Consider the following 22,273-nt stretch of genomic DNA (forward strand, 5'->3'; position numbering starts at 1 on the left):
TCATGTACGCATTTTGACCTTATTTTGGGATGGGGTGTGAGACATAGGTCTATGGTGAGTTTCTAATATTTTTCTAATGTTTTTTTCTCAATTCCCATTCTACACATATGAGAATCTCTAGTGTTTGCTACTGTTAATTCTTTTTTACTCTCCTGTCTGGGTTTTTGATACTATCTCCTGGTTCTGTCTCAAATTCCTTCACTAATTCATTGTATCACACACCTCCCTTTCCCCCAATTGTGGGTGTTCAATGGGAGCCTACCCATGGGAATAAGAGAAATTTCGTCATCTGAGCAGCTCTAATTCTTGAGAGGCTGAGATGGAAACCAGTTCTAAAAAACTACTGCTTTGGCTGCAATAAAGCAGATGGGAAACTTGTTGCAGAGATGTCTGCCAGTAACAGTGCTAGCTCCCACGTAAATCATTCTTCAGTCTTCTGCATGATCCCTCATATATCTGTTCCCTAAAAGAGAGATTTTTGTTCAGTCATGTTTGACTTTCTGGCCCCATTTGAGTTTTTCTTCTCTAGCTCACTTTACAGATGAAGAATTGCAGCAAATGTCTTAAGTGTCTTGCCCAGTGCCACACAGTTAGTACACGTCTGAGGCTGGGCTTTCAGCTCAGGAAGGTGAGTCCTGCTGAATCACGGCTCTTACTCTATTACGACACTACCTGGCTGCCCTGGGCTGAGGAAAGGGGAATTGAACAACTTTTTAGGACTGAGCTCCCATTGTGACTCAAGTTCCCTTTGGAAAGTTTTATCTCGAAGAAACCCCTGCAGTGGTGTGAGGGTAAGGGGGGCGCACAGAATGCTTCTGGGCACAGGACAAGTCACAGGGCCTGGAGGCCGAAAGGTCTGCCGGGGTTAAGGAGTGTGAGCTAGGGTGATATTTTTCCCCTCTCTGGGCCTTGGTTTCCTCTTTTACAAAATGGGGATAAAGTTAACTCCATTAGTGACCAAGGACACATCCATTCCTCATCCTGGGTTCATCTGAGCCTAAGTTCAACCAGAAGGCCAGAATCAAAACCTTCTCGGGCACTTCCTGCCCATCCAGGAGGTTACTGGGGGGCTCGGAGCGTGGCCCTGGGGGCCGCGACAAGTGGGCGTGGCCTCGGGGTCCGGGGCCGGGCGGTGCTCTTGACCCATCCCACTCCCGAGAGGGCCAAAGAAGCCCCGGACTCCAGGGCGGAGCTTTTCCCCCAAACGGATGGGGCGGACCTTGCATCGGAAGTCTTGTGTGGATGAGCTGGGAGCGCACTCCCTAACTGGGGCTTTAATTGAGGTGAGTCGTTTGGTTCCGTGTTTCTCCGTTTTTCCGTGATACGTCCCGCGCGCACGCGCATCCATGCGCATGACGTCATCCCCTTTGGCCGCGTGGACGCCGAATGTTTGTTTTCCTGCGGTCACTGCTCTTCCCTGGTGAAACCCCCCGGATCGGGCTGGGCTATAGTGCTCCGGTCTGAGTCTCGCCCCTGCCACTGGCTCACTTTGTGACCTCGAACAAATCTCTCAACCTCCTTGAGCCTCAGTTTCCCCATCTGTATAATGAAAAGGGTCGATTCCGTGAAATCTGAAGTCCCAGATTTCAGTCCAGTCCCCAAAGTCCAATCCCGCTCTAAGGTCTTTCTAGCTCCAAGAGTTAAGGGGGGGATAGGCCTTTTCCCTGCCAGAAAGCTAGAAGGTGTCCCTCTTAGGGCTGACCTCATCACTTGGTGCAAAGTGAGCGCCTTGGTGGGGAACGACTCACTCAGACCCAAGCAGGCGCTTCATGCATGTTCGTGGGTTACGTCTCCCAGACCCAGCAGGCCTTGGGACACAGTGGTTGTCCTGCCCCTAAGCGCCCACGGGAAGCCACCTTTAGCACACGTGAGACTGCCCGAAGAGGAGGGGTAGATTTCGTGGTGGGGGTTAGGGAGCACAGGTAGGGATACAGAAGGCATCTTACTTCCCTAGGAAGAATGTTGGATTTGGAGTCAGGACCTAAGCCCAAATCTCAGCTCTCCAGCTTGCTAACTGGACAAATCACTCTGTGGGCCTTTGTTTTCTCGTCTGTAAAATGGCAGACCCATTCCAATGCTAAAGCTATGCTTCCGGACCCACTATCCCGACAGGAGGCATGATTCTCTGGCGGGCATACCAGCAAGCACTGGCTGCTCACCCATGGAAGGTTCAGATTATCACGGCTGGTGAGTATTTCCCTGGAACCGGGAGGGAGTTTGGCTGCATCCTTGGGGAGTGTTATGAATGTGAAAGGGATCCAAGACCCTCCCTCCCCCCAAATGAGGAAAAGTCTCCCCAGTGAGAACATCCTTGCCGAGGAACTCACCTGTTATAGAAGAGAGAGCTTGTTTTTATGAACCAGACCCCTCCCATGTACCACCCAGTCTCCTCTCAGTTGTTCCCAATTGGTTAATATTCTGCTAATTCACAGCACCTCCCTCCGCCTTCTGCATGCCCTCCTAGATATGTTCCCTTCCCTTAGTCATGCGTCCTATGTATAAAGATGGTGAAAACTCCTACATGGTGTGCTCCTTCCCCAGTTGCCTTTGCCAGGTCATTGACCCCGACTAGTTTGAGCCAGATAGGGATCTGTGGTAAGACTGTGGTTGAAAAGGATACATGGAATCCACCTGTTAAGTAACTTTGTTAATTACTTTTTGAATTCTAGCTCTCTGTGGAAAACAAACTGTTTTGTTACCTCATTTTGGGGATTGTCTATTACAATTTCCCCCTCCTTTTAACACGAATTTGGTTTCCACATTTTATTATTATTTTTGGTCTCAAATTTCCTCAACTTCACTTCACATTCCTCATTATATGGTGAATTATAAGTTTCCTTAGATATCCTCCTGATATTCGCAGACCCTTGTATTTTTACCCCAAATAGTGTCACCTTACTTATTGATGTTTCAATCAATCTTTGTACTAATCTCCTTACACAGGGTAAAATACAATACCAAACTCCTGAGTATCCCAGCTGCCACTATTAGGGAGGTTAGAATGGACACTGCTATTTCTTTCCATTTTGCAAACCATAACTCCAGCCACATTGTAATCGAGTTCTCTATTTCTGAATTGTCAGTTAACTCTTTTGCTAATGCAGTTAAACCCTGAAATGCTTTTGAAATAATTCCATCAGGAGCTGTATTGTTTGGGATGAAATTACAGCATACTCCTTCTGGTAGCATTTTACATACACCAACTTGTTTGGCAAGAATCATGTCTAATGCTAACCTATTTTCCCAAGCCATTCTCTGGTTGCCTCCAGTTGACTGGTTATACCCTTGACTGTATCTCTTGTATAGCTAATGAACCCTTGTTAATTATAGTAGATATTCTTATTGATGGTTGATCAATAAAAAAGGAAAGATTCAAATCCTGCTGCTATTTAACTCCTAGCTTTGAACATGTGATATTACAGTAGCACCCAAATAGATTCTGTCATCAGATGAACTGTGGGAGCTTTCAACCTCCCTTTTCCATCTGTTATTCTCTTGACCTTCCTCATCTGTGTCAGGGTTCTGCTAGAGTGAATGGATAGCCAATTGTACCATTGCACAGGTACCTGCCCAGGAGAGTGGAAGAGTTGGTTGCAGTGTTTTTCTCCCACAGAACCACCATAAATCTTCCCTGGGGGTTGTCATTCTTGAGAAGTTGTCACCCTTGACCATAGTCACATTCCACTGCTGGGTGCAAAGGGCCATTCTGCCTAGGTCCCAACATCCTTCTCCCTCTCTTGGAAGCCAGGCAGAATGATTGCTGATCTCAGAGATGGCGGGAATACCTTTAGTGACATCTTTTTTGACTGGTGGAAACAGGAGGGAGAGTGGAGTACACTTTTTTGCAGTGCTGTTGGAGAACAGCCTTACTATGCACTTAAAGTCAGCCTGGTGACCCTCCAGCTCTAAAGGAAATAGTACTACATGTGCTATTGGTCTACCTGAAGCTTAACAGTCACTTATTTAGGCTTCTAAACATTGTATTTCACCTGTTCCATCCAAATACTAGTATCCCCAAATTCTGTCTCTAGTTCTACTATCTTCCTTAGTCTTTTATTTCTACTGTCTTGACTCCTTTGGGGTCATTTGTGGAAGTGTCTTTTACATTTAACATTTCTCCACTTGGTGGTTTCCTGGACCCAGGGAAGTATATGGTCTGGCTTCCAGATTTGGAATGGGTTAGGATTGAGCACCAGAACCCTAAATCTACCCATGGGATCCTTCCTCCTAACATCCATTCCCATTCCAAAGGTCCTGTTCATACTTCTATCTGCCTTTTTGATTGTGATATATATATATGTGTATGTATGTATGTGGTTGTACTCTAGTTCTCACACTTGGGCTGTCATACCCCTAAAGGTTGTTATCTTTTAATTCCTGTTGAGGACCCTTCATGATAATCTTGAATCCAACCCCTATACTGGGTGATCCACCATATATCATCCCAAACTGGGCAAGGGAAGGCCACTATATTCCACATCTGGAGTTTCAGCTGGTTTCTTGTTCACATAAAATTTTTTACGCTCACCTCTTAGCCTCCTTTGATTATCAATGTCCCCACATTCAATTATGTGACAGACATCTATTTGAATCATTTGTGGAGGCATTCCTGGTTTTCACCAAATTAACTCATATCTTAATCTTACTTGGAGAGCCCTCTCCCAGAGTATACCAACCATTACCACAAACACTATCCTCTTCCTTTAACTCAGCCAAGGATTTACCTTGCACCCTCACACAATCCCTAGACTCCAGATGATGATGAGCCTCAACCACATTTTGAGTTTGAACAGAGAGAAAGGCATAAAAATATAATCTTACAGAGTCCAACCATTGATATACTAACCCAAATCAGTCCCTTAGGTCTAGTCATTATGAGGACTTGTAACCTTCCTTTTGCACACAGAATTGCCCACAAAATACTCCTCAGTTCACAGGAGTATAAGTCCTGAGACTATGACTCCCCAGCCTCTATCCCACAGTAGGTCCAGCTTTCTGGAGGATCAGTTTCAATAGGAAATCACCTGGCTGGACAGTCCACTCCTCCTGTTTCACTCTTTACTCTTTACTCTGGTGAAATGAGTCCAACACGCTCCAAAGTCTGATCTGTGGTTTGTGTAGTCAGGAGTACCTAGCAGGGACCTTCCCAGCTGGATTGCAGCTTTGCCTCCTTCTAGGGTTTAATCAGCACCTAGTCTTCCACTTGGAAGGATTGTACAGCAGACTCCAAGGACAGGTTTTGGGCAAGTAGTCCTTTGCATTTAAGATCTGAAATGATGCCATGCAGGACCTCATTCTTGGTCTCTGACCCTCTTAACCCAAATAGCCTCTCACATGGTTATCCCTGTATCCCCCCAAGAGCCATATGGATTCTCATTGAAATAAGGGGCGACCATTTGGTCCAAAGAAGTCTGGGTTCAGTGATCAGTTTGGTCATATTTCTTAAGTGTTTGACGCATCCTTTCTACTTTCCCTGGAAAGGGTGGATGCCATGAAGTACGGAACTGCCATTCCACTTGTAAAGCCCTCGTGGTCTTTTGCAGCATCTTTGAAGTGAAGTGAGTCCTGTTGTCCGAATCTGTCCTTTCCACCAGCTCATTTGCTCTATCCTCTTCACTCCACTCAAAGTGGCAGAGCTGGGAATAAGCCTCCACCCATCCTGTCAGATGATCTAGTTACCAGCAGGTATTTCACTCTCCCTATTGCGGGATCTCAGTGGAATTTATTTGAACACTTTCAAAGGGGCAAAGCCCTGGCTCCCTGCCTCCTTGTCATGACCTTTCAGTTCATCTTCTGGCACACTGGGCATCCTTCAGTGACCTTTTTGACTATTGTAGATAGCCCCATGCACTCATCATCTCATCCTGGCTATCTCTTTTCTCAGCATTTTCAAACCAAATCCTCCCTCATCCCTAACCATTACCTCTCTCATCTGCCCCTCTTCTGTCTGAGAAAACACTGGTAGAATCTTGAAAAAGGGAATTCAGGTGCTGCCAACATTCTAGCCTCCTCTTGGTTTGCCGCCTCCTTTGCCACCTCATCTGCCAAATGGTTTCCCATGGCTTCAGGACCCCTCTGATGTCCTCTCATGTGTACTATTGCCATTTCTATTGGTCCTAATAGATTTTCCAACATTTGTTTAGCTAATTCCCCATGTGTCAGTTCTTTCCACTTACCAGCCATTAGTCATCTTTCTTCCCAATTTTTTCTAAAAGTATGCACTACCCCATAAGCATATTTTGAATCAGTATAAATTGTCCCTTATTTTTTACTATCTTCAGGGCCTGATTTAATGCAGTTTGTGCTGATCAGTCTTTTGGAAGGACTCCTGCTTTAAGAATTAATCTATTCTTCCCATCCACTACTGCCTGTCCAATGCACCTTTTTCCATTAATCACATAGAACAATTCGTCAGTAAACTATCTCCTCCTCCCCCTCCCCCCCAGTTCCCAAAGTTATGTCCCTCAGATCTGGTCTTATTTTGATTTGATAATCCACTACATCTAAGCAATTGTGTTCTAATGTTTGATTAGGATCTCCTCTATTTAGGAAGGCAGCTGGATTAACCACATTGTCTACTATTAGCTACTCCTTCTCCATCTGTATTGGCTTGTATTTCAAAATTCTAAAATTGGTAAACCACCTACTTGCTTTCTGATGTAAAATGGTTCTCACTTGATGATGAGTACTAAGTATGAGAGCTCTCGCAAATGTCAATTCCTACTCTCTTCTATTAACAGGGCCAAGGCTGCTACCCTTAGGCCAGCCCTGAGACACTGGGTCCAGCAGCTGGGACAGGAATGCCACAGACTGCTGTTGTCCAGCCCATGATTGAATCAGCATCCCAAAACCCTATCCTTTTCCACTGTGGCAGATAGATGAAATGGTTTGTGGATAAGCTAGTACTAGTTCTTTGATCAGGGCCTGTTTCAGCTCTTCCAACTGTCTTTCCTCCCCCACTGTCTTTATCCAACTATTCTTCTCCCAGCTTCTTGTATACATCTTTGGCCAATTGAGCATGGGAGTTGATTCATAACTGGCAATAGCCTACTAAACTCCAAAATTTCCTCAGTTCCCTCTTTGTTTTTGGCTTTGATAGTTCCAGTGTTCTCCTTACTCTCTCTGGGTTAATCTTCCTTTTTCCCTCACTAATTAAGTATCCTAAGTACTTCACTGTAGAGGGCTATGACTATTGAATTCAATGCACTGAGGTCAGGACTGCCAAGTGCTTGAGGCCAATTACTGATTGGATGATACTCTATGGGCATATGCTTGGAAAATGGTCCTTTCCACTATCCATACTGGCTCAATGATTGGTGTAGAGAGGATTGTAGGAGGGACTAGGGGGTGGAGAAAAGCTAGCCAGGGACACACTCTCAGTGGTCGCAGAGATTCTGCTTCCATCCTGTTCAATCCTGCATCTGGGGGCCGAGAATAAAGATTAAGGACTTTTGCTTATCCTGAGTCCAGCTGATTCTGGGGTGTCCTGGGTGCTAGCACAGTCATTACACTTCACATCCATTTTCACAAACTACAACTTCTCCTTTGATACCTTTAATCACTGTTTTCCCAGAAAATAAACTAATGATCCCTGCAATTACCTCATTTTTCTTCTTTTCGTTTAGTCGCAAGTCACCCACATATTGCAAAAGGACTATTCAAGGGACTAGTTGATCAATGGAATAGGTTAGGTTCAAAGAACAACACAGCCAATAACTTTAATAATATAGTGTTTGACAAACCCAAAGATCCCAGTTTTTGGGATAAGAACGCATTATTTGACAAAAATTGCTGGGAAAATTGGAAATTAGTATGGCAGAAACTAGGCATTGACCCACATTTAACACCGTACACCAAGATAAGGTCAAAATGGGTTCATGACCTAGGCATAAATAATGAGATTATAAATAAATTGGAAGAGCATAGGATAGTTTACCTCTCAGACCTGTGGAAGAGGGAGGAATTTATGACCAAAGAAGAACCAGAGATCACTACTGACCACAAAATAGAAAATTTTGATTATATCAAATTGAAAGGTTTTTGTACAAACGAAACAAATGTAGACAAGATTAGAAGGGAAACAATAAACTGGGAAAACATTTTTATAGTCAAAGGTTCTGATAAAGGCCTCATTTCCAAAATATATAGAGAATTGACTCTAACTTATAAGAAATCAAGCCATTCTTCATTTGATAAATGGTCAAAGGATATGAACAGATAATTCTCAGACGAAGAAATTGAAACTATTTATAGACATATGAAAATATGCTTCAGATCATTATTAGAGAAATGCAAATTAAGACAACTCTGAGATACCACTACACACCTGTCAGACTGGCTAGAATGACAGGGAAAGATAATGCGGAATGTTGGAGGGGATGTGGGAAAACAGGGACACTGATACATTGTTGGTGGAATTGTGAATACATCCAGCCATTCTGGAGACAATTTGGAACTATGCTCAAAAAGTTATCAAATTGTGCATACCTTTTGATCCAGCAGTGTTTCTACTGGGCTTATACCCCAAAGAGATACTAAAGAAGGGAAAGGGATCTGGATGTGCCAAAATGTTTGTGGCAGCCCTGTTTGTAGTGGCTAGAAACTGGAAAATGAATGGATGCCCATCAATTGGAGAATGGTTGAGTAAATAGTGGTATATGCACATTATGGAATATTATTGTTCTGTAAGGAATGACCAGCAGGATGAATACAGAGAGGACTGGTGAGACTTACATGAACTGATGCTGAGTGAAATGAGCAGAACCAGGAGATCATTATATACCTCAACAACGATACTGTTTGAGGATGTATTCTGATGGAAGTGGATCTCTTCAATAAAGAGAGCTAATTCAGTTTCAATTGATTAAGGATGGACAGAAGCAGCTACACTCAAAGAAAGAACACTGGGAAATGAATATAAAATGCTTGCATTTTTGTTTTTCTTCCCGGGTTATTTATACCTTCTGAATCCAATTCTCCCTGTGCAACAAGAAAACTGTTTGGTTCTGCACACATATATTGTATCTAGGATATACTGTAACCTATTTAACATGCAAAGGACTGCTTGCCATCTCGAGGAGGGGGTAGAGGGAGGGAGGAGAAAAATCGGAACAGAAGTGAGTGCAAGGGATAATGCTGTAAAAAATTACCCTGGCATAGGTTCTGTCAATAAAAAGTTATTTTAAAAAATAAAATAAAATAAAATAAAATATTTTAATAATTTTTTTAAAAAAGGACTATTCAAGGGGCCTTATGAATTCCTTTAATACTGATTCTAAGAAATGTCTGCCATTGAAACGATTGGCACCTTAAAGCCCATGTAAATGCAAAAATTTCTCTACTACCTATATCCAATGGACATGTCAGAAAGCATCTTTTAGATCTGTTACACTAAACCATTTGTGTTCTGATGGTACTTTACTCAGGAGAATATAAGGACCACTAACTTGCACTGTTTTATTTATAGTTCTCAAATCCTATGCTATTCAATAAGACCTATCTCACTTCTTTACAGACAATATTGGAAACATAACAGGGTTCTAATAATACATATTTAACAAATTAGTTTCTTTATTTCAGACCAAAGGCTCAACTTTTCTTCCATAGGGATTGGATATTGTCTAATATAATCTCTTCTGTATCTTTTAACTTAATTATAATGGGTGGAATGTTCATTCTTCCCCTGTTCCCTTTTCCAGTCCAATTGTTCTGTGTCCAATTCTTTTTCAATACTGAGGAGATATATTTTATTACCACTTCTCCTCCCAATTCCAAACCACCACTGGTATGAACAATAATTTCATCCTAATATTCCCCTCTGTGTCTTTTCCCATTTTTCTAATCACTATCTCTTCAGTAACTGCTACTTTAAATTCTTCCTCTTTTGCCCCTGTAACTTACTTGTTCTTTTAATAATCCATATCTTTTGGGGAGAACACAGAGCTATTGCTCCTCTCAGGTCCAGTGTCTATCACAAAGACTACTTCCTCTCCTACTTTCCTAATCGTTAAGGAATCCCAGATGCCCCTAGTTTTCTTCATTCAGTAGTAACAGGAGTACCACCCATTTTTCCTTCTTTGCTTCAGGTCAGTTTCTTTTTTTTTTTTTTTTTTCCACAGAAAAAGTTTTCTACTCTTCCCCTGCTACCTTCACTCTCCACTCACCCAGGGCCACTAGCTCCCTCTCTTAGTCTCCATCCATCTTCCCTTCTTGGTTGTGGAGTCCAGGAGGGGCCATACCTTCCATTGGACCCAGGACTGGGTTTTCTCATCACCTCCCTGAAAGTCTTCAACATCACCTTAGCTTTCTGTTTCTGCTTTTCATCTTCCCTTCTTACATATTCTTTTTGAGCTTTTCTGGGCAATTCATCAATGGTCTTTCATTCTAATTTTTATAACTTCTGATTAATGTCCAGCCATACTTAGGTCACCAAATTTGCTTTCAACATATTCTGTACTACTGGGTTTTGTGGACCTAGTCCTGAATATTTTCTCATCCTTTCCCTTATTCTCTCTAGGAACTGTAAAGGCGATTCATTTTTTCCCTGATCTATCTCAAATGCCTTATTGAAGTTCTGGGACTTTGGAAATGAGCCTTTAATACCTTCCTTCATCAATTCACTCAAGTCTTGTTATGTCTCCTATTAACTTCATCATTATTGTTCCACTCAGGGTCCTCACTGGGAAATTCCTCTTGGTGGCTGTCACTTCTGGACTGGACAAATACCTCAATTCCCAAGTTTTCATGGCTGCCTTTCTAATCCTAAGCATTCTTTCATACCTCCCTGACCCAAGGCTGGCCCAGTGGACTTCAGAATCCTGGACAAACCCCCAGATTGTTATGAACATAGTCAGGGGTTCAAGGCCTCTCAAATTGAGGAAATGTCTCCCCAGTGAGTGAAGGAGTATTTATTATACTTCTACAGGAAGTAGGGGCATCCTTATGGTGGAGAAGTACCGTTGCTACAGAAGAGAGTGTGCTTTTATTAATCAAACCCCTTCTATGTACCACTCAGTCTCCTCTCAGAGAGAGGGTCCCAATTGGTTAATTGCTGACTCACAGCACTTCCTTCTCTACCTCCTTCATGCCCTCCTAGATATATTCCTCTCCCTTGGGAGGGATCCTATGTATAAAAATGGTGAAAACTCCTCCTACAAGGTGTGTGTTTTAATATGCAGTTAGTCTATTAAGCATACTCATTCCCCATTTCCCTTTGCCAGGTCATTGACCCCAACTAGTTTAAGCCAGATCGGGGTCCGTGATAAGACTATGGTTGAAAAGAATACATAGACCCATTTCTGATTGGTTGAATCCACCAATGGATTCAACCAGTCTTAAGCAACTTTGTTCATTACTTTCTGAATTCTAGTTCTCTGTAGAAAACAAACTGTTTTGTTACCCCATCCTGGGGTCCCTCTGTTATGGGGAGGAAGCTATAAAATCCCTCCCACATCTTTCAAATCCTATTTGCTAACCATCATGGAAGCATCAGTAGGACAAATTCTCCTTACTCCTATCCACCAGGATGAGGTGGTTCTACAAGTATAATAAAAACAAGGTGCTTGGAGTCCTCTGGTTCATTCTCACCATAATCTTTGGTGTCATGGCTGTCCTTAACGGATGGAAGGGCAATAGCATCTGTTAGTCCCCAGTACTTGCTACCTCCTTCCTCTAGGGATAGATTCTTTTTCCTCTTACACTTTTCTGATCAAGGCCTCACAGGCCAGGGCCGTCCTCAAGTGAGGATACAAGGAAAAGCTATTCATGAGATGTGATTTGAAGAGCCCTGAAAGGTCAGCCCACTCATGAAAACCATTTACTCAGACTTATTGGGGAGGTCTGCGATTTTCTGTAGATTCAGTCCTTTGTGCAGAGACAAATGTATAACCTGGAAAAAGGTCAATATAGTAATTCACTAGAGTCAATGATTATTTTATCAATGATTCTTTAACAAATGAGCTTTCCTTGGAGATTAGGGCATAGCATCTTTAAAGGACCACATGCAATTAAGTTTGTTAGTTGAAGGGACCTTGGCCACAGTTCCAGACTACTGGGTGTGCCTTGGGGTAGGGTTCTGGGCAATCCAAGACAACATAAAGGAAAGAGGGCAGAGGAGTTAGTGTTGTGGCTCCATGCAATTTCTTCTTTCAATACTCTTTAGAGTAATGAAGGAGTTAAAACTGTCCATGAGAATCAAGGTCCCCAAATTGGAGTAAAAGTTTCTCAAGCTGATTCCCAGATCGAGATGGCCCTTCTCTAACCAAACAGGACTTCATATAACGTAAACTAACTTAATGGTGTCTATTCAGAATTTTATTACACATTAGGTAATCATTTTTGTCTTTTCATGCCTGTGCTTTAAATGCTTTGTGTATTGGCAGTTTGCCCCTTTTGTGTGATTTTAATAAAAAGATGTCAACAGCTTAAGGTGGAAAGGCAGAAGGCTGCAAAGAAACCACAAGGTAGAAGTGGCAGATAGAAGTTAGGGGCAGTTAGAGAGAACTGCCACCGAGTATGGTTAGTGTCTCAAGTTACAGACAGTGAGTTTATAGAGCAATAAACCTGTCAGCTCCTACGTAGAAGTGGCTAGCAGACAGCTGAGAGTAGCCAGCTGCTGATATGAGGAACTGGGGTTCCAGCTACTCTTAAGGAAATTAGAGATCTGCCTTCCAGATCTCAATGCTCTCTGGTTATGAAAAGACTGGACTTCTCTCTTGTAAGTCTCCAGTCAATATGAAATGAACCTGAGAGAGGAAAAGATAACTTCTCCATAGACACACAGAGACAGGTGCTAAAGACCTTTTTCCTATCTTCTGCCCCATCAATCCAACTCTGAAATCAGTGGCCCTGAGTAGCTGAGTTCTTCCCATCTCATCCTCCTGCCTCAGACTCCCCTGGGTCCTTACCCGGCCCACTGTGTTCCGACCACCCCTGTCCTGTCCTCGGCGTGCCCGCCAGGGCAGTGACTCACCTGGGCTGCGTGTGTGCGGTGACTCATGCTGCACTGTGTGGCCATGATGGGAACTGACACGCTGGGCTCTGTGCCCGGTCAGCTTCTACATTTGTCCAGAGTTGGCAGCTGCCAGGAGGAAGGTCCCAGGGTGGACTTGGGGAGAAAAGAGGGATGACCCTTTTGTCTTTTTTCTCACTTCCTGGGAGTGAGCCTGGAAAGTCTTTTCTGACCGCGGATGAGAAGCTTGAGGTTGTTTTAGGGAGAGTTGATGAGACTATAGTAGAGTGAGCAGATCATCCTTAGATGCTCCCAGTTCCTGGACGTATGACCAGGTTAGGATTGAGGACCAAAACTCTTTCCCCTTCATATTCTTTGCAGAAGCCAATTGAGTTTCAGGACTTGTCTTAAGGGTCTTGTTCTGGGTTAGAGTACAAACTGGACCAGAGGTCTACCCTGACCTACTAGATCCCCTCCAGAAGACCCTGGTTCCCAGGAGGTCTTTCAGGCTTCCCAGTATTTCCAGTATTCAGAGTTGACCAAACTACAGACCAAGATGAGAGGGCTCAGCCCTCTCTGCCCTTTTCTTTTCTGGACATGAATGACCTAGAACCAATTTATATTATTAATGATAGCAGATTACATTTACATAGCACTTGTGTGTTTTACAGAACATTTTACATATATTTGTTAATCCTCACTACAAAATTGTAAGGTTCTTACTCCTGCCATCAGTTTCCTTATTCTGCAAAAGAGAAAGCTTAGGCAGAGATTTAATGACTTGATCAGAGTTCCCTAGTTACTAAATGTCACAAGTAGACAGATCTCTCCTAATCCCAGCCCTATTATTGTCTTCATTGTAACCCATTCTCCCTGACCTGCTGGGCTGCTGTGGAGAACACACCAGGAATGAACCCTTCCACTGGTTGGCATCGGCATAGAGTTTGACTTTTGCCATGTCTGAGGATGGTTGCTTTGATCAGGCCCCAGGGAGTTTGAATCTGGACCAGGAGAATCTGGAGGGAAAAGGTTTCTGCTTCTGGATTGGCTATTATTATATTATAGGTAAGCCTGTGGGTCTTGGAGAAACTGAGTCAGCCTTGTCCTTTCCTTCTGTAGAGGCTGTGTCAGGACCTGCCACAGATAGGTGTTAAACTTCCCTGGGGACACTGGAACTAATTCACTTTTCCCAGAGATGAAAGCCATGTGGAATGCAAAGACTCTTGTCCTCCAAAGAACCATGTTCTACTCTTAGTTCTTTGATTTGCTGGTTGTATAAAAATCTCCTCTTCTCTGAATGTCATGTTCTTCTTGTGTAAACGGAGAGGTCCAGTTGAGCTAGCGTGCTTTCCCTTTTCCATTCTGCGGTTCTTGGGGCTCAGATCTGGGATAGTCAAGAGGGCACAGACTTTTATACTCAGAGAGACTTGGTTCTCCCAATCTCCGTTCTGGGGTTACTAACTTCCAGAGCTGAACAGTAATTTCCAGTGTCCCCAATGAATTGTCCTCCAGTTTGGGGTCCAGACCTTGCTGCTTATTGCCTGTGTGCTGTTGGCCGTCACTGCTCTAAACCTTTAAGGACTCTTGTTTATAAGCCCTGTGTTTCTAAGAATCCTCCCAACCTCCCGGGACTGATCCAGACCCCAGATCTTAGGAGTCAGATTCTGCTGGTCTGGACTTAGGACACCATAAACTGCAAAGCTATCCATTTTCCACTGCCCCAGAAACCCTTCTTTTCTTTTCAGAAAGGGAACAGGTGGCTGGAGCAGGAGGCTATGGCCCCTGGAGCTCTAAGGGTACCCTTCTTCCTGAAGCATGGGAGATGAGCCCCATCTTGTTCCTTTCCTCCCCTCCCCAGTCATTGCTGTCCTGTGGTTCCAGCTCATCCTGGGCTTCTTGCCAGACCAAGCGCCCACCTTGACACTGTTTAATCTCCTGAGAGGCCCCTGGGGAGGAAGGGAGGGGAGGCTGAGTGAGTCGGCAGTACCGGTGGCTCTGACCCACCGAGGGCTCCTACTTTTCAAGGACATATTTCCTATTTTCAGCCCTCTCAGGAGCTGTTCAGGCTCCTTTTCCTCATTTACCTTAATCTATACTCTCCCCAAAACCCAACATTAAAACGTCACTCTTCTGCTTCCAGATTCCCTTTTGACCCATGGGTTGTGGTCAATCCAGGGTGGGCAGAGAGGTTCCCCCCTTTCCAGGGTCTCTTGGCTTGCTTCTCTGCGGTTCATGTGGGGCTGCTGAGGGGAATCATGGATGGGCCAGTCCCCTAGACTTTACCCCTCTCCTCCCTTCTTCTTCCCTGCTCCCATCCTGGCTCTAGCGGGGAGTGACAGCATCAGAACCTGGCCCCAGCCCAGAAGAATGACGGCATTGCCTGCACCGTCTATCTGCCCAGCAGGCTCGGTGCCAGCGGCACTTGGGGGCTTCACTGCCCGGCTGCCCTGTAGTCCTATGAAGAGTCATCAGGTTGGATGTCCATTGGCACCCTCTGCTAGACCTCTAGAAGGAGGGTCAGACTGGGTCAGGGGATAAAAGTCACCCTGGGAACTGCCCCGGGCACATGCGTCCTGAAGAGCTCCGGGGAGCTGGGGCAACAGTGGAGTGTGAGCCAGTTCAGCTTAACTCCATGTTAAGTAGTTCTGCCTTCAGGGAACTTGCCAGGGGGAGGGGAAAGAGCATGGGCCCTGGTCGGTACACACAAAGGATTTGGGACCAGACCTGTGCTGTCCTTGGTGTGTGGAACTCTCTTTACCGGGCAGATCAGCAATTCCTCCTACAACTTCAAAGTTCAAAGAACTGCCCAGAACAGAGCTTGAGGGGCTTGTCACCCAAGCAGTCTGTGTCCCGGCTCTTCCTAGATTCAAGTCGACTTCTCTGCTCACTACAACATGCTGCCTCGAACACAATTGCTGAGTGTGTGTAAACAAAATAGGAAGAGATTTCTAGGAGAAAACTAACAACTTAGGAGATCAGAAAAGGTCCCTTCTAGGAAGTGGCGCCTGGTCTGTGCCTTGAAGGAAGCTAGGGACGTTATAAGGGAGAGGAGGAGAAGGGTATTACAAGCAGGGGGATGATGTGTACAAAAGCATGGAGATTGGAGATGGGATAGTGTGAACAGGGAAGACTATCAGCCATTTGGTCTTAAAATGGAAGTAGGAGAAGGACAATGATGGACAATAGCTCTGAAAAGATGTGGGAGCCAGATTACAGAGGACTTTAAATGTCACACTGGAGTTTGTATTTTATCTTAAAGGCTAAATAGAGAGCAGCTACAGGAGAATGGTGTGGTCAGATCTGTATTTTAGCAATATCATTTTGTTTAGGAAGGGAGTTCATGAGATAAAATACCAGGTTGAACCTTGGGGCCACAGCATATATATTTCTGAGTTTCCCCTTCCTCTCAGAGAATGTGACTTAGCCAAACTTTATGTCTCCTTATCACCAGGGTTTCTCTCACAGGTTTCTTTCTCAGATGGACATACTAAACAGAGCACTATCTCCCATCTTGACATCTTGCTGGCCCATCATTTACCAACACAATGAGGCTGGAGGTTAGGGTCTTGAACTCTCTATATTATAAAGTACAGTGAGTGAAAAGAGTTGAAGATTAGAAACCAAGAGATTTGAGTTGTAGCCCCAGCTATTCCCTTAACCTACTGTATAACCTTTTGGTAAATCACCAGTTTTTTAGATTGTCTCAGTTTCTTCAAAAGCTAAGGAAAAAAAGAAGAGATCTGTCTATATCTTACAGAGTCATGGCAGGGATGGGGTGTCAAGCGAGATGGAGGTAAAAGTTTTTGAAAAGGGTCCTATACCACAAGAGCTATTATTCTGAGCCAAAGTCTCTGAAGTTTATGTGGTCCTGTGGGAGTTCAGCACAGTCACTCAGATACTGCTGATGAGAGACACTGTAGCCCCACAGGGTCTGATAAATTGAACTCTGCTTGAGCCTCCTAGAGCCTTTTTACTCACCCTCAGTGGTCTGCCATTTGAAGGCAGCATATGACTCTACCCCCTCCCAATCACTTGCCTCTTAATAAGTGCTACTTTTTTTCCTGTTCCTTTAAAAATATTTTTAGTTAATTTTTGATCCCATTTTTCCTCCCCATTAAAAGAAAAATAAAAACCCTTGTAACATATTTGTGTAGCTAAAAACAAATTCCTGCATTAGCCATGTCAAAAAAAAAAAAAAAAAAAAAAGGTCTTATTTTGTACCCTGAGCCCATTACCTCCCTGTCAGCTGGGTAATGGGTATTCTTCTTCCCTTCCTAGATATTTATAGCTATAATCACTCTGAGTGAATGTAGAAAGAAACAGGCCAGCATAACAGAACTGCTCAAGATTCTGGGGTCCCTCCTCTTCTTTGTACCACAGCCCACTGCACTAGTTAGAATCTTCCACTTTTATTCTTGGGTCTGATAGAAACCTAAGGGGTATTATTGAGTGACAGGGAATATAGCCTCCTGTAAGGAAAACTGGTTATTTAATTCACTTTGCTCTTGCAGTGGGGAGAATAGCTTTACCCTTTTAGGATTTAGATGAATGAGACAATAGCCAAGCTGCCTATGCTGGGCTCCCCTGGAAGAGGGCCTGGGGCTGCTTCATGGCTAAGAGTGCCAGCAGGGCTGACTAACCTCTTCCAGCACTTAGCAATTTGGCTGTTGGCTATTGCTTGTCCACTTCTCAGGCCACAACGTGGGAGTTGGGAAAAGAGCTGAGCGCACTGGGTATGTGAGCCAGAAGGGTGATCGTGCAGCCAGCATGGACGTCAGAGCCAGCCAGGATACACGTTGGGATGGAGGGATGTGTTTGCCTAGTTCTAATTGAGGGCACAGGGACGCTGTTGAGGGGCTCCAAGCGGGTGCTTTCATTACTCAGCAAGACACAGAAAAAACCTGGAGTTATACTGGTCACTTTACACAGAGGCCTCTGTATGTTTGCGCACTCAAAACACGTGTACACACACCCACTCACCCAAGAGCCCACCACAGCCCACTCGGCACTCAGTATCAATGTCTGTCTCAGAACCTGTTGGGGGGTATCTGTGACTGCATGGGGCTGTGTGATAGTGGGCTCCACAGACACCCGTTTCCCTCTGGCTTTTGTCACTGCTTCTGCAGTCTCCCTTTAAGGCCTCAGAGGAAATGTGTGTCTTTCCAAACCCAGCTGGGACTGAGATAAGAAGACATCGGTTTGTTTGGGGCTGTCTGAGAGTCAGAGAAGACAAGATCTATTCTATGTCCCTCACCAGCTTAGCTGCCCTTTTTTGTAGCACCAGTGTGTTTGGAAATGACCCATTCATTCTCTTCCACACAGATCATAGGTCATAGGTCTAGGACTGCTGGGATCTTGAGTCCATTGCATTTAACTTCCTGAATTTTAAAGCTAAGAAAAATGAGGCCTAGAGGAATTGAGTGACTTGTCAGAGGGCATACAGGTAGCAGGTGAGGTGAGATGAGATTTGAACTAAAGCCAGGGCCCTTTGCTGCTCTCATGAAGACTGTGATAACTGGAGAAAAGAAGGATTTTAGATAAAGCCAAGAATCAAACTCAGGATTCCTGGTGGGAGTACCTTGCCCTGTTGTCCTAGCTGAATTTGAGGTTCTCATTTCTGCAGCTGGTGGGTCCTTTGCTTACCCTCAGAATCACCTTAAAGCTCTTGAAATAAAAAGGATTTCCTTGCTTATTTGGAATATCTTGATGGAGCCTGCTTGATATGAGTCTCAAGGATTAGCTGGCAAAGACACAGTTACCCTTGTGATGATCCTTGGAGTCCAGGAACTGAGAGGGACCCTCAGTCTAGAGCAGTTCCCAAAAAATAGGATATCTTCCCCCCACCCCAAACTCAGGGATGAAGGAGGTGAAGGCAGTGATTGCCAGAATCTTCTACTTAACAGGATTCGCTCCTTCTTTTAGAAAACTTTACTTACATATTTAACATATATAGGACTGCTTGCCATCTTGGGGGGGGGGTGGAGGGAGGGAGGGGAAAAAATGAAACATAAGCGATTGCAAGGGATAATGTTGTATAAAAATTATTCTGGCATGGATTCTGTCAATACAAAGTTATTATTAAATAAAATAAAATTTAAAAAAAAATAAAAAACTTTGCTTTCCCAATGAGGGAACCTAACTATCTTCTACTGCCAGGTTCCCTGATGGGGATAGGTGATGTCGTCTCTCAGCAGCTGATTGAGAAACGGGGTTTAGAGAAGCACCAGGTCCGAAGAACCCTGACTATGGCTTTCATAGGCTGCAGCTTTGTGGTGAGTCACACCCATAGTTGGCTAGATGGTTTAGACAGTGGACCCAGATCTTTGTCTTTCCTTGTACTCTCCAGGCTCTTAATGGCCAGTCTTTAATCCTAGTCTCCCTCTCCTTGTCCTCAGCTGTTTCCCCTATGATGTGATTTCATTCTTTTTGAGGAAAATATTACTATTTACTAGCTAAAGTTTCCCTTTTTTGCTTCTCCTTCTGCCCTGAGTCAGGGCCCTGTGGTAGGTGGCTGGTACAGGGTTTTGGACCGACTTATCCCTGGCAACACCAAAGTGGATGCACTGAAGAAGATGGTAATCGATCAGGTGAGCAGAAGGAAAGAAGGGTGGGTCAGAAGAGGTTATGACTATATGAACCTGTGTCTGTGTAGAAAGAACCGTCTCTGACAGGTAAGCATCAGAGCTCTTCTAACATTCTCTTCCTATTTTCTCAGGGGGGCTTTGCCCCATGTTTTTTGGGGTGTTTGCTCCCAGTGATTGGAACACTTAATGGATTATCAGTCCAGGACAACTGGGCCAGACTGCAGCGGGTGAGTGTGGAACCCAAACTGGATTGAGTCTGAGAATTTTGTTGAGCATATAGGTGGATCTTTGGGATCCCCAATGGAATAAAGTAGAACTCAAGCAAATGAGGAATGTTGGAAATCCAGAGGCCTAATAGGTAATTCTAGTCTAGTGATAGGGAAAAAGGTAGTTGTTGCATAAGGCAGAAGCCATGCTCGTTGAACACCAAGAAGTCCCACTCATGGAAAATCAAATTTATTATTGTTTTCGTTGTGTAGAAAACTGTGGTTGGTCTCGGGTAGAGTCACGGATAAATCAAGTTTGATCCCTGCTGATGGAAAAGGGTGGAAAAGAATATGATGTCAAGAGGAGGGTGTGTAAGATTTAACTTTTTTCTTTTTTCTTCAGGATTACCCTGATGCCCTCATCACCAACTATTATGTAAGAGACAAATCAGTCATTCTTAAGGCTGTGGAAAGTCCTGGTCTTTGACCTTCTCTGGATTGAATCTTGGCTGGGAATGACTTGGGACCTGAGAAAGTTACATTTTGGACTGGATTCACATGATTGGGGTTGGGATGGGTCAGGTGAAAATTCTTTGAATGGGGGCCAGAAAATATTGTTACAAGATAAAACAATGGTATAATTTTACATACACACACACACATACATATATATGTATATATATATATATATATATATTTTTTTTTTTTTTGCAGATTTGGCCTACTGTGCAGTTGGCCAACTTCTATCTCATCCCTCTTGTTTACAGGTAGGGGAAAAAAACCCATCTCTAATCTCCCAGAATATTTTAGGTCCAAAACTAGAAGTCTGAAAGCTACTTGTTCATTCTGTCCTTAAACTCCTCAACCCCCAAACCAAAATGTTCTGCCTACCAATCAGGGCTCTTCATATTCCTTTGTGCTTTAGAATCCCTCACAGAATTCACTTCAGTTTGCCCTCTGAATCTTATACAGAATTCCCAAAAGATCGAACTTCCACAGTCCTTTTTCTTGTTCCATCTGAATCTTTTCTGATGCCATTGCTGGAGGGACAGAGTCCAGGATGCTGCTTACCTAGGTTGGGCAGACAGATAGGACAGGAGGCCAGGTAGGATATGTCTGTTCAGTCAAAGAGAAAACATTTTTCTACCCTTCAATAAAACTGATGAATATCATACAATTTAATTTCCAAGTCTCAGAAAGGTTATAAGGCAACCAGAGAAAGGCAAAACATTTGCAGGGATTGGGAGGGAAGCAATCTTATAATTGGATCTCTAGTGTGGAAAGGGGGAAGCTAAGAGGAGACAATCTAAATACATATACATCATGGCATATGGTGAACATGGATTTCTCCAAATCCTGAAATGTTGGAATGAAGGGAAACCCTTTGAAATGTTAGAATGACAAAAAAATAGCTAATCAAAAAATTATCCCAAAAGCTGGTGCAGGCAGGAAATAGAAACATTCAAACACCATTTGAATATGTGCCTAAATGACAGTTTTAAGTGGTTACTGAGAAAAGTGGAGCAATTCTCTACCTGTAAAAGTTGTATTTGAGAGATCATGCTCTCCCATGAGACAGTGACTTGGGTAAACTGTGCTTCCGACCCAGTACAATCATTACTATTTTAAGAAGGGAAAGGGGTAGAGGAAGAAGACTTGGGTGGTAAATTATAAATCCTGCCAGTTTCCTATGGGAGAAATTTTGTATCTTCTGCTTTTTTCTCTCCCTCTTCTCCAGCTTTCCTCTCTTCCCCTCTATTGCTTTTCTTTGTCTTCCTCATCTCTGTCCCCTTCCCCCTTGCTCCTGTTTTCAATGATGCATTTTCCTGTTCCTCAGGTTGGCTTTTGTCCAGTGTGTTGCTGTTATCTGGAACACCTACCTATCCTGGAAGTCGCATCAATCCTGACTCTTCTCATGCCCCCCACCTTGGAGCTGTACTTCTGGACAGGGATGGGTTCAGATGTCTTCAGAGCACTCCCAGATAGTTTTCAGGATGCCATCCACTGGACAGAAAGGACTTCTGGGATGGAACACTGAAATGAATCAGTTCCCCCTGTGAAATGTAAATAAATGGTACAACTTTGCAGGTAGTTTTAGAAAAAGAAAATTGAATGTATCTTGCTTCCCTTGCTACTATTATATGCAGTCTTTGTCTGGTTCTCTGCTCATCTCTTCCTAACCCATCCCCCTCCAACGGGATTCACCCTAGACCTTCACAGATGCCTCTACCTTAACCAAATGGCAGAGATAATTGATAGTGTTTGTGGCTCTGAACACAAAATACGGTTCCAACAGAAACTTAATCAAAGGCCTGTGGTGCTGTTTAGTATTCCATCCTACTCTTTAGTCCTCCCTGACCTGGGGAAAAATTGTTAGGCTGAAGGCAGAACTCAGCACCTATTCTTTTCCCACCCTTCTTCCCTGGTTTAAGAATTAAAAAACAATTGGTAGATCACTGAGTAATTCCTTTTTGTATAGCTTTCATCTTCCCAGGTTAATGGAGTCATCAAAATGTGCCCCCTTTGGTATGGGG

General features: G+C 43.8%; 1 protein-coding gene and 1 long non-coding RNA gene across 6 annotated transcripts; one reads left to right on the forward strand and one right to left on the reverse strand.

The window, feature by feature from the left end:
• The first annotated feature begins 1,182 nt into the window (after positions 1–1,182).
• On the forward strand, positions 1,183–22,195 carry MPV17 (mitochondrial inner membrane protein MPV17). Of its 4 annotated transcripts, none has more exons than XM_051976264.1 (8): positions 1,183–1,283; positions 1,955–2,187; positions 19,106–19,221; positions 19,444–19,536; positions 19,665–19,760; positions 20,143–20,175; positions 20,454–20,506; positions 21,577–22,195. In XM_051976264.1, the coding sequence occupies exons 2-8, from the start codon at positions 2,118–2,120 to the stop codon at positions 21,644–21,646; spliced, it is 531 nt and encodes a 176-aa protein (XP_051832224.1). In that variant the 5' UTR covers positions 1,183–1,283; positions 1,955–2,117; the 3' UTR covers positions 21,647–22,195. The 4 variants fall into 4 exon arrangements, with proteins under 4 accessions (XP_051832224.1, XP_051832225.1, XP_051832226.1 ...); XM_051976265.1 differs by having other exon boundaries at positions 1,190–1,283; positions 2,113–2,187; XM_051976266.1 differs by having other exon boundaries at positions 1,233–1,283; positions 2,065–2,187.
• On the reverse strand, positions 19,974–21,570 carry LOC127548735 (uncharacterized). Of its 2 annotated transcripts, none has more exons than XR_007950459.1 (2): positions 20,631–21,570; positions 19,974–20,062 (listed from the first exon to the last, which is right to left on the reverse strand). It is a non-coding gene; the product is annotated as an uncharacterized LOC127548735 (long non-coding RNA). The 2 variants fall into 2 exon arrangements; XR_007950460.1 differs by having other exon boundaries at positions 19,974–20,065.
• Positions 22,196–22,273: the final 78 nt, after the last annotated feature.

Source organism: Antechinus flavipes, chromosome 2 (assembly GCF_016432865.1).
Source record: "Antechinus flavipes isolate AdamAnt ecotype Samford, QLD, Australia chromosome 2, AdamAnt_v2, whole genome shotgun sequence".
Classification (NCBI taxonomy): Eukaryota; Metazoa; Chordata; class Mammalia; order Dasyuromorphia; family Dasyuridae; genus Antechinus; species Antechinus flavipes.